The following is a 17,616-nucleotide window of genomic DNA, read 5'->3' on the forward strand; positions in this document are numbered from 1 at the left end:
GGCAAGAGAAAACTTACCTCCACACAGTAAGAGAGTTATCTTATCTCTTCATTCCTTATGTTACCTCTTCTGTAGTTAATTTACCTCCTCTGTAGTTAATTTACCTCCTCTGTAGTTAAGTTACCTCCTCTGTAGTTAAGTTACCTCCTCTGTAGTTATTTTCACACGCAGTTAATGAACAGCCTGTCTTTAACTCTGGAGTTATTTTAAGGATTAAAGAGTTAACTTAAAGCGGAATATAACCCTGCATTTCAACTTTGCTCTAAAACATTATTTACAGTATATTATATGCAACCAGCATTTTTTTTTTTACTAGACCAGCATTGGAAGGGTTACACAGGGCTTTAAAGTCCCTTGAGATTTCTGTAGACGCATCCGAACCTGCAATTAGATACATTTTGTTTACATACATGTATCTAATTCTTGAATGTGACTCATCTCTCTCACTGAAAAGGAGCTTGGAGGACTGCCAAAGAGTGTGTAACTGTTTATCAATAAATACATCTAACTAAATACAATGTAACAATCTGACTTCTGCAGTTCTCTCCACGGAACTTGAAACGTCTGTGTTTAACCCTTCCAATGCTGGTCTAGTAAAAAAAAAATGCTGGTTGCATATAATATGCTGTAAATAATGTTTTAGAGCAAAGTTGAAATGCAGGGTTATATTCCGCTTTAAAGACAGAAGAGTTAACTTTAGGTTTGCCTGAGGTAAAATGTTTCCTGAATACTACATGCCTTATCACCATGGTAACAACTCTAGAAGAATTATTAAAGACAGGAGATAAGCTTAGTGAATTGAGGCCATTGTATGTCAAATATCCCTGCGCACTAACAGGCATCGATTCATCAAAACTTATCGAATCAATTACCGACAGCTCGGTAAAATACCGAACTCGATAAGTTTATTTCTGTATTCATCAAAGTTATCTACAGCTGTTAGCGAGCATTCAGTAATCCTTCGGTAATCATTCGTTAGTGATGCGATAAAACGGAAGAAAGTGCAATTCATGAAAATGAAAGTGGGCGTGGTTTAGTGTTACATTTAGGATTAGTTCTCTCCTTTACTGCTCTGTCGTTATTCCTGTCAGATCATTGCTGACAGAGAAGATGGAGCCATTTGAAGTGGTTATGTATCAGCTGAGAGTGATTCCAAGGCGCAGAAGGGCAAGAATAAGGTCTAGAACCATATCCATTTGCAAGAGAATGGATTTATTTGCTATAACAGAACATTCTGCATTTCTCTTGAATCATCTTGTAAGAGATCACAGGCAGTGCCAGGGTTAACTAAATTGCATAGCTGCACTAATTTTTTTCAGAAAAGGCTCCTATCAAGCCGCAGCTGGCGAAATTGTGGGATTGTCCCAAGCCACTTCCAGAATCCTGGTCCAGGTGTTAAGCCCTATTCAGAATGTTGCTACGTAGTGTTCAAAGGACTGCCTTTTACCCACAATTCCACGGGAATCTTATGGCCTTGTGTTACATTACCACTGTAAAATGGAAATATCGACACGTTACCAAATGGTTACCGAATTGTTATTGATATTTTATCGAATTCACACCAAATGTGGAAAAACCTTGATGAATACAACAACAAATCGATAAACTTTGAATTCGGTAATTTAACAAATTGGAAAAAGTTATCTCAAAGACAATGATGAATCGAGGCCAATGTACAGATAGATACATAATACCTGGTGTGCTAAATGACACGCCAGGTGTCACAAACCATAAAACAGGTATAAGAAGTATATAAAATAGTTAACATCAGTTGGAGTCCCAGTTCATATATAATCACAATATATCCACATTTATTCATCTGTGACCAGATCGCTGGAGTTCTCAGACAGAGGTAATCTATTCAATTGATTTCAAACTTTCCTCTCCACAGCGCTCACGTTGTCATATGTGGCTTACAAACCTCCACCAACACCCTTCAGTGATACACTCACTAAATGGGATGGACCATTATTATAGTGCTCTCTGCTCACATGTGGGGCATTAACTGGACTCCCCTCACCTCTCGATTAGATCCTCTCAGTCTTCCTGCAGATATCTTCTCATATATTCTGATCAGCACAATACCTCAGAATTATCATAATAAACCATCCTGCAACATTGCCTTAAAATCAATTGTGTTTATTCGTACATTGCACTCACGTTTCTTTGATGTGTCACAGAGCTTTGAGTTTTACAACGGGCTCTCCTCCGCGCGGTCTCCCAGTCTGACCGCCGTGGTATCACTCCCCGCTGCGCACTCTCGTCCCACACGCCTCTCTCACTTCATAGACTCGCCCCCAAAAACTTTCACCTCGACTAGTTTTGTTATAGACACATAACTCATCAGGAGATGAGTCTCCTGATGAGTTATGTGTCTATAACTAAACTAGTCGAGGACGGAGTCTCTGGCGGTATTTAATAACAGTAACCTATTGCCGACTGCGTCACGCCGATGGATGTGGCCGCTGCGGTAGCCCCAGGACCGCCTAACACCGGTCGGCATAAAGTCCTGGGGCTTGCTTTTGCAGGAGATCACTCCGCTTGGTAGGTGCACATCTCCGCTTGGTCCGCTCCGCCTTAAGTCTCCCAGTGGCGGTCGCCGCTCGGAGACTGTTAGACGGCGAAATCGCCATCTAATTACCATGTTCAGTGAGCGATCTAAGGCAGTGCTGTACTGGGGTCAGCCGTGGGACACGGCTGTCCCCTCCAGAGGCTCAGGGGTGATCGGCTGTCATAGGCTGAAGCCTATTACAGCTGATCACGGGGATTGGCTGGTGGGGGGAGGGAGGGCTGGCTGGCTGGGGAGAAAAATTTAAAAAAAGGTTACTTTTATTTGAAAAATAAAAAAAATAAACACTGGGGGAGCGATCAGACCCCACTAGCACAAAGCTCTGTTGGGGAGAAAAGGAAGGGGGGGATCACTTGTGTGCTGTGCTGTGCAGTCCTGCAGCTCAGTCTTAAAGCTGCAGTGGCCTATTTTACAAAAAATGGCCTGGTCTTTAGGGGGGTTTAACACTGCGGTCCTCAAAAGGTTAATGAAAAATTGAAAAAAAAGCTTCCTTTGAAGCTTCACCTATAATTTAGCCAACCTGACTTCAGTAAAATATTTGCAGTATGCTTTGTCCAGTAGACAATGATCCACTTCTTACCAAAGCAGATAGAATGCCCCACTCAAAAGCCCTTATGCAATTAACTTTTTCTCCTAAGTTTTCTCCTAGGTGATATGTTCACACTTTGACGATAAAATGCCCTTTATACCACCAGCAAGCATGAAAAAAAAAACTACAAATAATTTTGATAAAACTTTAGGTGGCCACACACCATACAATTTTTTTAAATATCTTTTCATTTCAAGAATTGCATACTTGTCTGATTATTTAAATAAGTTTTTCCCCAATTATGAAAAAAATGATTGAAAACTCAGGAAAAATTGCTTGGGTCTGTACATCTAGTAATTGTCAATCTACCCTACAAGAGTACATTTTTATGTAAATTGATCAGAAAAATCCAACACCCCCGTTCTTCATTTATTGAGTAAAAACTGGAAATGTGATCAGATTTCTCGAACGAATAAAAAAAAAATAAAAAAATTTTCAATTTCTCTGTACAATTGATTGATTTTATCAAATTTTTGTAAAAATTGGTTAATTTTGTTGTATGGTGTGTGGCAGCCTTTATTCTAGCAGAAAAAGCTGAGCACATCCATGTGCATGCGATATCACAGACCCGATTGGGGTTGGCTTCATCTGCCTGAGCCCGAGCAGGTCCGTTTTAATGTGGAGGCGCAGTGCGGTCAGGCTTCAGTGGTCCAATCCCTGGATCGGCCTGGCTGAGGAGGACGGGGAAGCCTCCGGAGGGTCCAGGGACTTCCACCAACCAAGGTAAGTATTCAAATATGCCTGTAGCAAACCTTACAGGTTTTTAGCACTCTGCAACTGAAAAAGTTCCAAAAAGTTGAGGTAAAAGTACTGTCAAAATTATTCTACATGTTTTCTTGCTTGCTGGTGGTTTGATTAGGGAAAATATCACCTGGGAGAAAACGTAGGAGAAAATATCAGGGAAACTATCACCTGGGAGAAAACTTACGGGAAAAAGTGAATTGAATAAGGGCCAAAGCATCCTTAAACAATGTGGCATTTTGTAGCGGAGAAAGGGTGTGTTCTTCTTTGCAGGTAGTGTGCCACACGGATGATGGTGATTGAACTTTTTTAATACACTAGGCCTTCTTTGTAAACATTGTTTAGTACTTTTTTTGTTAGACAAGTTCAACTTACTGTTCTTTGTTTCGAAGTGCACCACATTTGCATTCCCAGCTAAACGATAAGTTCTACACTAACATTTTTCATGTCCATTTCTGATTTTACGGGCAAATAGCCAAACAAATCCATAGATTCTTTGCAAACCTGTTCAACCCCCTTCACCTTTTTGAAATCCATTTTCCATCTCCACTTTTGGATAACTGATGAGGAGTTTTTTGAAAAAGTCATGAAACCTCTTTTTGTTAGGACCTCTTTATGCGTGACATTATAGATCCAGCTTTCCATATCCCTAGACATCCTTAGGTTGGCAAACTCATAAATCTCTTTGAGGTTCTTAATGGGATTTAGAGCTAGGTCCTCATGACGTAATAACATATATCGCCCACGTGTTAAATGTTTTGCTGTTTTGGCAAATTTGTTTATGGCTACCTGTGATCTACAGATCTTTGACATGACCTTGTCATTCTTGCTTTTTTCATTGTTGTTCTGAAGTACAATTTGATCCTCGATACTTAAGCTAAAATATTTTCTTGATGATGCAACAGCTCGGGGGTCTCTCACAAGGTGAACAATCCGTAGATCAAGATTAGGGTCTCGAAAAAGTGGAAGAAGGACAGATAAATCTAGGATTCTAACTGTTTTCATCACCACATGACTGTATTTAGTACATGCCTCTGCCATTTTATCCAGAGAGACATTTCTACAACGGCTGTAGCACTTGAGACGATCAAATCCTTCAGATGGAACATAAAGTGAACAAGATGGTGGAGAGCACAAAGCACGACTTTCTGCAAAGAAACCCATCTCCGAGATACTCTTCCCACCCTTGGAAAGGTATTGTCGAAGTGGAGACACATCACAAGTGAATAGGGAGTGAAAGAGGTCCCTGACCAAGTAGTGGAGTAACTCAACACTCTCTTTCCGAAACTTCATCCAGACTGAATGTCCTGGTTCAAAGAGGTAGAAGACATCCTCGTGGTGGTTGAAGATCTGGCCAAGAAAGGAAGACCCAGAACGCCAGGAAGATATGATGAGAATGTGGACAGGAGATTTCTGAGATTCATAAGAAGGTGAGGTATAGGTAAGATAGCTGATGTTGAGGGCCTGGTACAGAATGAATATGATGACAAAAAAGAGAAGGAAGAAGAAGATATTGCGGACCGGCATCGTTACGGTGACTCTTGGGGAGACAAAAAAAAAGAACAAAGTTTTGAGAATAAAGGTAAATAAATACATGCCAAAGAATAAGGTTATATACCACTGTCACAAACAAACCCATTCCCTGTCACACATCACTCACAGCCACACCTTGCACATAGATTATTCCAGCACTCAGGAACATAACTTATTTACCAGACAGCTGAGAGGAGCGTAACAGACAATGTTTGCTTAATTAGCGTACAATTGTTCAGAGGTACCAGAATGATAAAAGTGTCTAAAAAAGGCTGAGGCACCAAAATGCGCACCTCTATCCCTCCCACCCCAGCCATCACATACTGATTGCTATTGGACTAAGAGGCGCCCCAGGGCCTCCAACACCTTAATCTCTAGTTATCTGGCTTGCAGTCACTGCCTTGTATCCCCTTTTCTTATTTCTCTCTGCTTCAAACACAATAAGGGAATGATAGCTGAGTGAGTTGTGCGCCCCTTCCTACAATGCGCCCTGAGGCTGGAGCCTCTCTCGCCTCTGCCCCGGCCCAGCCATGGTGACTGACTTTTGCAAATGACAGACTTTGACCTATATTCAATTCACTTTTTCACCCAAGTTTTCTCCTAGGAGATAATTTTTCAACATTTTTTTAAAATAGATTTTCAGCATCAAAAAGGACTAAAAAGTAGGTGGAAAAGTACTATCAAAATTATTTTGAGTATTTTCTTGCTTGCTGGTGGTTTAAAATGTATTTTATTGACAAGTATGTTTTCAATTACAGAGTGCTGAAAAGTTGTTGTTTTTTTTAACTGAAGATGAAAAATTATCAAGGAGTAAACTTAGAAGGAAAAGTGAATTAAATAAGAGCCTTTACCTATCACATTGGTGATGCTGAGCCGTAATGGTTGTAAGTTCCCAATTCCGACTCCGCAGAAATTCCGATTTCCAACAATTTCTGATTTTGGTATTTTCCAATTTTCAGTTTTTCCGATTTTCCAATTTTGGATAAGTATTTTATTTGTCATTTTTTGCATCTGACTCCAGCTAAATTAGCTGAGCTCTCACCCTCTAATTCCCATATGTGCTGGAGAGGTTGTGTGAATGCGGGAACATTAGCACATACAGTATGTTATGGGAATGTCCCAAAATTAAACAACATAGGCAATGTGTGTCTTTAATTCTACAAAAGGTCTTGTCACAACAAATAGTAATAACACCGCAATTGGCTTAACTTAACCCTTTCAGGACCGGCCGCCTAACCCCACTTAAAGAGGAACTTCAGCCTAAACAAACATACTGTCATTAAGTTACATTAGTTATGTTAATTAAAATAGATAGGTAATATAATCTCTTACCCACCCTGTTTTAAAAGAACACGCAAATGTTTGATTTCATGAGGGCAGCCATCTTTTTGGTTGAAAGGAGGTGACAGGGAGCATGAGACACCGTTCCAACTGTCCTGTGTGCTGACCACCCCTCCCAGTTGCTAGGCAACGTGAATAACAACATAGGAAATCCCATCATGCTTTGCACAGCATCAGGGAAAAAAAGCCCGCACAGTTTTCTTTGATGGGTGGAGCTTAGCTAAAAATGCAGCTACAAATGATGCTTTGGTAAGAAAAACAAAGTTCTGATGCTGTGAAACTGTTAAAGAAACACCAAGCCTTTTCAGTTCTGCTGAGTAGATTTTTAGTCCAGAGGTTCACTTTAAGGACCAGGCACTGCGCATGGGGTGGGGGGGTTAGCATTTGGGGGGTCAGGCAGCTGAATACTATTGCTGGGCTGTGTCCCCCTGTTTGGCCAGGTGTCCCCCCTTTCAGCAACAGCTTTCACTCACCTTCCAGGCTCCAGTGAAGAGCCGCTGCAGACACCACCGCTCTTTCCGACATCCCCGCTCGTACTGACGCTAAGTCCCGGGTCGCGGCTTGATGACGTCATCAAGTCGTGACCCGGGACTTACGTCACAACGAGCAGAGATGCCGGCAGGAGTGGTGGGGAGCGCTGATCGTCACGGAAACTGCAGGGAGGTGAGTGGATCCTCTTATTTCCCCCCTACCGCCGCAGCTGTCAAATTGATCCGCCCGCGATCGTAGTGATCACGTGACCAGCAGCCATACGCGATGGCCGCTGAACACTGAGGAGAGATGTCCGCTGTCATATGACAGCTTAATCTCCCCTCCCGGGTGCACACGATCATGTCGGGGAGCGGTAACGTCGGCGGGCAGCTTAGATCCTACTCCGCATCAGGCTAGAACAGCCACAAGTGCGGCGTAGGATCTCATGGTGGCGGTCCCCAAAAGGTTAATGTTGGTCTGAGGGGTTTTGGGTTACATGATAAGTTTATCACTACACGTGTTTTGTGTGCTGCGCGCTAATTTATTATGCAAATATTGGAAAACAGATGACATACCTTGGATGTCTAAATTAATAAATAACATTCAATACAACTTAAGAATGGAATGGTACGTCGGAAGCAGAGAACATGTGACAACTTTAGACGGAGACCACTTTCATTTATTCCTGCAGTAGAGATAAACTCAGTCAATGTAAAAAATATTTACATTAACCCAGAAATATAAGCCATAATTAAGCTCAGATAGAACAGGCAATGAAGTATGTAAATGTAAGATAATCCCACACAAAATTTGTTATTTACTATTATATGGTATTACTATTAATGATCTGGTCTTTACAGTTTTCAACGTTATTTTATTTTTTAATATATTTTAATGTCATGCTTCTATTATTCTATATTTGCCTTATTATTATTTCTATATTTGCCTTATAACAATAATTACTAAGATAGATATGAGCAGCTAAAATAATCAATGCTGTAATCCGCTAAAGCTTTGTGTAAAAGTTTATCTATTTAGCAACAATAACGTTATATTGCGAATACTATATGCAATGTTCTACTTTGTTCTTTATTTGTATTTTTCACCAAATGTTTGATGTTAAGGAAATTCTTTGGGTACAATATAACGCATATGTTGTAATTGTCTTCTAAGGGCCCGTTTCCACTAGGGCGGTTTCTCCCGCGATTCTGCAGAGTTTCCCTGCACATGATTCGCACGGGGAAACTCTGCCATAGGGGATGACGGCGCCGCGGTGGAATCGCTTGCGGGAGCGATTCGCCCGGAACCCCCCGCAGAATTCGCCGCGGAGGCTCATGTGATTCACCTGCGATCCCACCCCCCCGCTCAGTGCGGCGTGCGTCTGCGAGACGCACGCCGCACTAGTGGAGACGAGCCCTAACAAGTACCAATAAAAAGTTAAATTTGAAAAAAAAATATATAGTTTTTCAAAAAGATTTAATATTTTTGATAAAAGGCGATTTTAAAATTCAAAGGGGAAAATGCATTTGAAAACTAGTGCAATGTCATATTAATTAACCCCCCTGGCGGTATGAAAAATTCCGCCAGGGGGCAGCGCAGCAGGTTTTTTTTTTTGGTTTTTTTTAATCATGTAGCGAGCCGGCATCCCCCCGCCCGCTTCGATCGCCTTCGGCGATCTCCGATCAGGAAATCCAGTTCAAAGAACGGGATTTCCTGGAGGGCTTCCCCCGTCGCCATGGCGACGGGGCGGGATGACGTCAGCGACGTCAGGACGTCATTGGGAGTCCCGATCCACCCCTCGGCGCTGCCTGGCACTGATTGGCCAGGCAGCGCACGGGGTCTGGGGGGGGGGCCGCGCGCCGCAACAGATAGCGGCGATCGGGCGTGGGCCGGCGGCGATCAGTGTGCTGGCGCAGCTAGCAAAGTGCTAGCTGCGTCCAGCAAAAAAAAAAATTATGTAAATCGGCCCAGCAGGGCCTGAGCGGCATCCACCGGCGGCTTACCCCGTGTCCAGCACGGGGTTACCGCTAAGGAGGTTAACTGCTTGCCGACCGCATCACATCGTTGGGCGTGGCCGCGGCGGCAGCCCCAGCACCCCCTAATGCTGATCGGCGTAAAGTCCTTGGGGCTCGCTTTGCAGGAGATCGCGCAAGCTCTGCTCCGCCTTCAGCCTCCCAGCGGCGGTCGCCGCTCTGAGACTGTTAGTTGGTGAAACCGCCATCTAATTACCTTGTACAGTGCTGCAATCTACACCAGCGCTGTACTGGGCATACCCCTCCTGGAAATCAGAGGTGATCGGCTGTCATAGGCTGAAGCCTATGACAGCAGTTCACAGTGATTGGCTGGTGGGGGGAGGGAGGTCAGGTTTGGTTAAAAAAAAAATATATATATATATATATTAGAAAATAAATACAAAAAATATTAAAAACAAACAAACAAACAAACAAACACTGGGGGAGCGATCAGACCCCACCAACAGAGAGCTCTGTTGGTGGGGAGAAAAAGGTGGGGGGGGATCACTTGTGTGCTGTGTTGTGCGGCCCTGCAGCGAGGCCTTTTTAAGCAAAGTGGCCTGGTCTTTAGGGGGCTTAACACTGCATTCCTCAAGAGGTTAAAGAGGATTTTGGTTCATTGTAAATCCCCTGCACATTCTATTGTCACCAGATTTGCTATGTATGTCAGGGTCAACAGTGGGAAGCTGGGAACATTATAAAAAATGTTCCTAGGGTTAGCCTTCACATATCAAACTTCGTGTCAATATCATGTATGGGGGCTTTAAAATCAACCACAGAAATCAGTCCCATGCAAATCCACAATTTGGCAAAAAAAATGTGAAAATTGATGTAAAAATAAAATTGTGACTGAAGAATTGTGTATGGATTGTGTAAGAATTGTGTATGGCCACCTTTAAAATGATACCGTTTAACTGTTTTCAGAATGTAAGCTTTAACAGAGCTAGTCCACTTCTTCCAGCACATTTTCAGATAGGAAACTTGTTTCCAGCAAGCCGTTAAAAGGTATCATTTCTGCAGTACAGTGGAGCCTTGGTTTGAAAGCATCATTCATTCTGGAAACATGCTTGTAATCCAAATCGCTCTTTATTAAAGCAAATTTCCCCATAAGGATTAATGGGAATGTAGATGATTCGTTCCACAATCCAAAAACATTTATAGAAAAATATTTAACCATTTATGCAGCGCAGACGTGAGCTTCACGTCCGCAGTGGCAGCAACTAGAGCCGCAGGGATGCGCTAGTCACGTCCCTGAAGTTTGGGGGGTCTGCAGACGATCGTGCGGGCAGATGCCCGCGATCACGCTGTAATCGGGAGCAAAAGTCCCCTGTGCCAAACCGAGCATGTCCGCTGAGAATAAACACAGTTTTTGTTCAAAAACAGTGTTTATTCTTACATAGAGCCGCCGCGCTATCTTCTGCCGCTGATTTCTGACGGTTTCCGCCACCCGATCATTACATTTCTTAATCTCCTCGCCGGCAATGTGATTTCAGGTTTCCAGTGAAACCTTACGTCACTTCCCCTAGTTACAATGTAACAATACATTGTATCCTATGTAGCGTAGTTGCACGCTACATAGCATTTTGCTCAGAGGGGACATCTTGTGGCCAAATAGTAAAATACACCTACTTACTTTATGTAAAAAAAAAAATTATACTATATATGTCAAGAGGGCTTTTTATTATTAAATAAATAATGGGCTAAAAATTTGTGATGGATGTAAAACTGAAAAAATGCACCTTTATTTCCAAATAAAATATTGTCACCATACATTATACTAGAGATATAATTTTAACGTTGCAATAACCGGGGCAAATGGGCAAATAAAACGTGTTGATTTTTAATTACAGTAGCATGTATTATTTTAAAACTATAATGACCAAAAACTGAGAAATAATATTTTTTTTCCATTTTTTTTGTATTATTCCTGTCAAAATGCATTTCAAATAAAATAATTCTTAACATAAAGCCTAATTGGTGGTGGAAAAAACAAGGTATAGATTATTTATTTGTGATAAGTAGTGATGAAGTTATTGGTGAATGAAAGGGAGGAGCATTGAAAGGGGAAAATTCCTCTCGTCCAAGAGGTGAAAAATACCTGCGGGCTGAAATGGTTAATAAAAAGTACTGTACTGTATAAAGTAAAAATGTAAACAAGACTTTCACTACAACTAACAGAATCATTACTAACTGTTGGCTCACCCAATGTTAGTTGCTTTTATCTACTTTTGAGGATTTCACGGAAATGGGACTTTGTACATTCCCTTCACTCAAGTGAAGTACAACCCTGCAGCGTCAAAAAGAGAGAAGAAACATTGTTTCAGTTGTGATGACGTGATGCGCATGTACGTTCTGCGCTTGTATATCAAGACGTTGCTTGCTTATCTAAGCAAAATTTCATAAAATTGTTTGCTTGTCTTGCAAAGTGCTCTTAAAGAGAATCTGTACTCTAATATTCTTACACTAAAAAGCATACCTGTCACGATTGTGGAACTTTCCCCGTGATCAGCGCACAACGCGTGCGCTGACACGGCGGAGATCCTCCACAAGCGTATAATTAGCAGGCACCCAGCAAAAGGTGCTACGCACCTGTAGAGGGAAATTCCTGTCGGCAGATGGCGCTGGGGAGTGCAGAGGAACCAATCCTCTGTACCTCCACAAGTGCCAGACAGGAATTGTACGAAGCGCAGAACGCAATCGCAAGAGAGGCGATTGCGAATGAGATGGAGCAAAAGGGATAGGTTGTATGTGTGTGCGCCAATCCAGTCGCCACTCTGCGACCGCGCACACACAACAGCAGATACGAAATAGGAACGCGATCGCGAGAGGTGCGATCGCGAGACGTGACACAAGGCAGAACAGAATAGAATACGAGGGTAGCAAAGGCACAGGAAATACAATAAGGAGATACGGAAAATAACAACCGCTAGCTAACCGCGAACACCGCACTCATTCGCAACAGTGCACGCGGTTATGCGCGATCTCCACGTGATAAGCACAATAGAGACAAGCACGCCTAACTAACCATAAACAGACAAACATGAAACAGGGGACGCGAGCGCTTGCTTAACGGTTACCTCACCGAGCCTGTAGCAAGCGCAGCGGACAAGACAGACACACGAAAAACAAGAACTAGGCAGGAAGGATCCACCGCTCTTCCGCCAGAGCAAGTGTGATCCAAGCAGGAACACAGATCAGAAAGATCCACAGCCGCTAACGCTAGCGGCTAGTGCGATCTCAGCAAGACAGAACGATTCGCTATCAACCGCCGTTGGTGACAGCGCAATCGCGACCGACAAGACAGAACAGAAGGATCCCCAGCGCTCGCACAAAGTAGCTAGCGCGATCCCAAGAAACAGAACAGAAGGATCCCCAGCGCTAGCACAAAGTAGCTAGCGCGATCCCAGGAAACAGAACAGAAGAGATAGCTGGTAGCAACCGCTGCACCAGCTATACTCCAAGAACATAGATCAGAACCATTTCCTGTCAACCACCATAGGGACAGGACAATGGCAAACAGGCAAGACAAGACAGAACAGGCAATACAGATAATACAACCTGACTGGGCTAGAAGGGGAGCCTAAAGCAACCCCCAGGAATTAACTATACTAGATAGCAATGGCTGACACTCCAGCAGTGTCCATCAGGAACTGAGCATGGAAGGGAAATGACCAGCAAAGCATTCTGGGAAACATAAAGCTCTTATAGTGCCAGTCATCAAAGAAGGCAGGTAGGGGATTTGCATAACGAATGTATGCAAATTCCCCAGCAAGAGAACAGAACAGAAACTTGCAATGAAAAGACAGGTCTCTGTTCCAGAGACCTGCAGCCCACAGACTAGAGGAATGGACAAACAGCTGTCTGCCTGTGCAGCCAGCTGAGCGGATCATCACAGTACCCCCCCTTCTAGGGATGGATTCCAGACATCCCTCAAGACTGGTAACATCACAAAACTCTAACTGAAGACTCATGAAGGTCAGGACAGCCCGACAAGGCCCAATTCCAGAGTCAGTCCATCCGAAACCGACCTCATCAGAAGCAGAAGCCACCGAAACATGCCCATCAGCACTGCAAGTCTCAGCGTAACACCCATCAGGACTGTGGACACCAGAGAAGAAGCCATCGACACCCTCCAGACAATACCCACCACCTTCCAAGGAGCGTCCAAGAATACCAAACCTGCCACAATACCTGTTCGAAGTGTCCCTTACAACACCAAAGCCATTGCTGATCGTATTCAGGGCACCAAGCAAAACCTTTCCCGGAATCTCCCAGAACGCCTTGAAGCTCCGCAGAGATCCCAAGAAGCCAGAACGCTCACCAGGCTCACATGGAGAACCACCAAGAACCCCTATGGAACCTATGATCATTCCAGACTCAAAATTAGCAGGACACCCATCAAGATCAGGACTTTCAGGGACCACTTCTGGGCATGCAAGCAGGCAGGCTATATCAGAACATGTCTCCACTGAGGAAGCATCTGAGTACGGTGGTAACCGAGGCACACTTGGGCTTTCTGGGTCACAGAGCACATCGGGGTACACTAGTACAGGAGAAACCTCAGGACATATCGGGGAACTGCCAACCTCAGAGTCCGACACGACAAGACCAAAACCAGTACCGGGCAGAAAATCATCACGAGTAAAGATCACAGGTACTGGTCTTTCAAAAGAAGACTCGGACTCAAATTCAGAATTTTCTGTAACTGTAACATCATCATTGACTACACATGAATGAAGCTCCACAAGAGCTGCAAAAGTAGTCAGCAAGGCAGCAATGCCTACTGAAGTGGGCAACACCTCAGAAGGACCTGGGGGGCAGGAGACATCTCCTACAAGTTCTGCACCCTTTGGGAGGAACTCGGAGACCTTTAGATCATCAAACAAGACCTCAGGAACATCATTTTTCAAGTTGTCTAAGAAGGATTCTGTACTATCCATGTTACAGGGCAAAACTGGAACTTTATTTTGAGAACAGGGCAGATGTCCCAGGGAAGGTTCCACCATAAACTGAGACTGAATTTCATCATCATGAGTGGAACGTACAGGAATATTCACTGGACCACACACTGACTCCCTAACTTTAAAGAGACTCCGTAACAAAAATTGCATCCTGTTTTTTATCATCCTACAAGTTCCAAAAGCTATTCTAATGTGTTCTGGCTTACTGCAACACTTTGTACTATCACAGTCTTTGTAATAAATCAATGTATCTTTCCCTTGTCAGACTTGTCAGCCTGTGTCTGGAAGGCTGCCAAGTTCTTCAGTGTTGTGGTTCTGCTATGAACTCCCCCCTCAGGGGGGAAAGAAACACACAAATGATCTCTTGAGATTCAAAAGGAAGGCTGTATACAGCCTGCTTGTGTATGGATGTATTTTCTATGTGTGGACATACTGTACATCAACCTACTTCCTGTTTTGGTGGCCATTTTGTTTGTTTATAAACAAACTTTTTAAAACTGTTTTTAACCACTTTTAATGCGGCGGGGAGCGGCGAAATTGTGACAGAGGGGAATAGGAGATGTCCCCTAACGCACTGGTATGTTTACTTTTGTGCGATTTTAACAATACAGATTCTCTTTAATCTCGCTGCACCCAGAACTCTGCGTAGTAGTCAAACTAGCTTGCAATTCCAAAACTGCAGAAAGACAGGTAAAAATAGCAGCAATACCTAGACGAGCCTCTAGGGGCAGGGCAGGAGATATTGTACAAGGCAATATTGACTCATCCAGAGTACTGGGTGGAGAGTCAATACTTTCTTCAGAATCAGACTCGCAAATGTCAATGCAAGTGGACATCATGCCTTCATTCATGGTACAGGGCAGGTTCAGAGAAAGCTTCTCTGGACAAGGCAAAGAGGCTTCAGCATCAGATTCGCAAAACCGAAGCGCTGTCTCACTCTTAGATTCGGCTAACAATGTCGAATCCGAGGAGTCAGAACGCAAAATTTGTGGATCCAAGATCGCTTTAGGTTGCGAAACTGACGCTTCCATATCGCAAACTTCCGCGATCTGCGGAGCAGACTGCAAGGCATCTAGGACAGAAACACTGGAGCAACTGTCATCAGGCAACAGGCCTGCACAGGTGTGAACAGGGTGAGACAGAAACTCATTTGCAGAAGAAATGGCGACATCAACAGGATAAACTTTATTAGGCATAATAATTTTACTTTTGACGCTGCATAGTCGAGAAATTTTCCCCATAGCAGGGTCACAGACGGAAGATCTCAAAGATCTGTTTCTAAATGACAAAGGATCCCACACATCCTTCAGGAAACCGGCAGACTCATGCCGATCACAATCTGCAGGAACATCCGAGAAACAGGCATCAGATCGCACAGATTCAAACTGCACACTGTCAGGAGCGAATCCTTCAGGATTCGCACAGGAATCAACCACAGCGGCACACTCATTCATTTCAGATTGCACAAAGTCAAGACTCACATGCTTTACCCCAGAAAGGCAGGAACAATCATCCGACAACGATGTCTCTTTATTGGAATCAATTGGTTGGTGTGTGTGCAACTCATCCAAAATCGTTTGCCATACATAGATCACCAGATCCACATCATCCTTGTCACATTCATCGGAATCAATCAGAAGGTACATAGAGTCAAGACAAGCATTCAAGACATCTTCGCTTTTTGCGATGTAAAAATCGCAAAAGGCTTTCCAATCAAAATCGAATTCCTCCAGCAAGGCCCCAATATCCCAGGAAGCAAATGGGGGTTCAAACAGGCCAGTATCCAAATAATCTCCATAGGGGTGGAGTTCAGGAACAAGAACAGATTTTTTAACTGCTTTAATGTAGTGTGCGATCCTACCTATAGCAGGATCCACATAAGCTTTGCATTGGGGCAAAAACCCTGGAAACTGATCAGCAGATGCATTATAAACATCATTATCATACTGCATGGTTTTGCCCATTTCAGACTTGACAGAAATAACCTCTTTATTTGTGGTTGCTAGGGGCAACGGATCTTTCCGCTGGGAAGCCTTCCTAGATCTTTTACGTTTAGACTTAGAGGCTTTGGATGGCTGCTTTGTGGATGAAAGAGTAGATGGAACAGCTGATTGAGCTGCTGACAACAACTCATTAAGGGGGTATGGTAATTGGGGTAATCTCAGCCAATTGTGAATTAAAAAGGCCAAGAATTCCAGGGGTCTTTGACTCAGGGTGGTATGATTTAACACATCATAACCCCACATTAACATTTCACCCCCCAACAGAATGTAGACCATTTGGGGGGCCCAGGTAGACACTGGGGTGCATTGGAATTCAGGGTTCGCTAACAGTTTCATACACTCAGACAAAAATTCGTCTGCTGATTCAGGTTCAAGTTTTTTAAATCTCTTAAAGGTACAAGAGCCATATTCGACAAAATCGTACAAATCGGAAATTCCGTCTACACTGGGGTTTTGGGTATGGCTGGTCATTCTGTCACGATTGTGGAACTTTCCCCGTGATCAGCGCACAACGCGTGCGCTGACACGGCGGAGATCCTCCACAAGCGTATAATTAGCAGGAACCCAGCAAAAGGTGCTACGCACCTGTAGAGGGAAATTCCTGTCGGCAGATGGCGCTGGGGAGTGCAGAGGAACCAATCCTCTGTACCTCCACAAGTGCCAGACAGGAATTGTACGAAGCGCAGAACGCAATCGCAAGAGAGGCGATTGCGAATGAGATGGAGCAAAAGGGATAGGTTGTATGTGTGTGCGCCAATCCAGTCGCCACTCCGCGACCGCGCACACACAACAGCAGATACGAAATAGGAACGCGATCGCGAGAGGTGCAATCGCGAGACGTGACACAAGGCAGAACAGAATAGGATACGAGGGTAGCAAAGGCACAGGAAATACAATAAGGAGATACGGAAAATAACAACCGCTAGCTAACCGCGAACACCGCACTCATTCGCAACAGTGCACGCGGTTATGCGCGATCTCCACGTGATAAGCACAATAGAGACAAGCACGCCTAACTAACCATAAACAGACAAACATGAAACAGGGGACGCGAGCGCTTGCTTAACGGTTACCTCACCGAGCCTGTAGCAAGCGCAGCGGACAAGACAGACACACGAAAAACAAGAACTAGGCAGGAAGGATCCACCGCTCTTCCGCCAGAGCAAGTGTGATCCAAGCAGGAACACAGATCAGAAAGATCCACAGCCGCTAACGCTAGCGGCTAGTGCGATCTCAGCAAGACAGAACGATTCGCTATCAACCGCCGTTGGTGACAGCGCAATCGCGACCGACAAGACAGAACAGAAGGATCCCCAGCGCTCGCACAAAGTAGCTAGCGCGATCCCAAGAAACAGAACAGAAGGATCCCCAGCGCTAGCACAAAGTAGCTAGCGCG

At 43.9% G+C, this 17,616-nt stretch overlaps 1 protein-coding gene across 3 annotated transcripts in view; it reads right to left on the bottom strand.

Moving 5' to 3' along the window:
- Positions 1-4,072: 4,072 nt before the first annotated feature.
- LOC137528061 (carbohydrate sulfotransferase 4-like) overlaps positions 4,073-17,616 on the bottom strand; it is a 67,577-nt gene continuing 54,033 nt past the window's right edge. Inside the window, exons 1-2 of one of the 3 annotated variants that reach the window (XM_068249308.1) lie at positions 11,459-11,538; positions 4,073-5,439 (exon numbers count right to left, since the gene is read on the bottom strand). In XM_068249308.1, the coding sequence (XP_068105409.1) occupies positions 4,314-5,426 (1,113 nt within the window). In that variant the 5' untranslated portion in view covers positions 5,427-5,439; positions 11,459-11,538 and the 3' untranslated portion in view covers positions 4,073-4,313. Of the gene's footprint in view, positions 5,440-7,819; positions 7,890-11,458; positions 11,539-17,616 lie in introns of those variants that run through there. The other 2 variants (XM_068249306.1, XM_068249307.1) reach the window with 2 other exon arrangements.

Source organism: Hyperolius riggenbachi, chromosome 8, assembly GCF_040937935.1.
Source record: "Hyperolius riggenbachi isolate aHypRig1 chromosome 8, aHypRig1.pri, whole genome shotgun sequence".
Taxonomy (NCBI): domain Eukaryota; kingdom Metazoa; phylum Chordata; class Amphibia; order Anura; family Hyperoliidae; genus Hyperolius; species Hyperolius riggenbachi.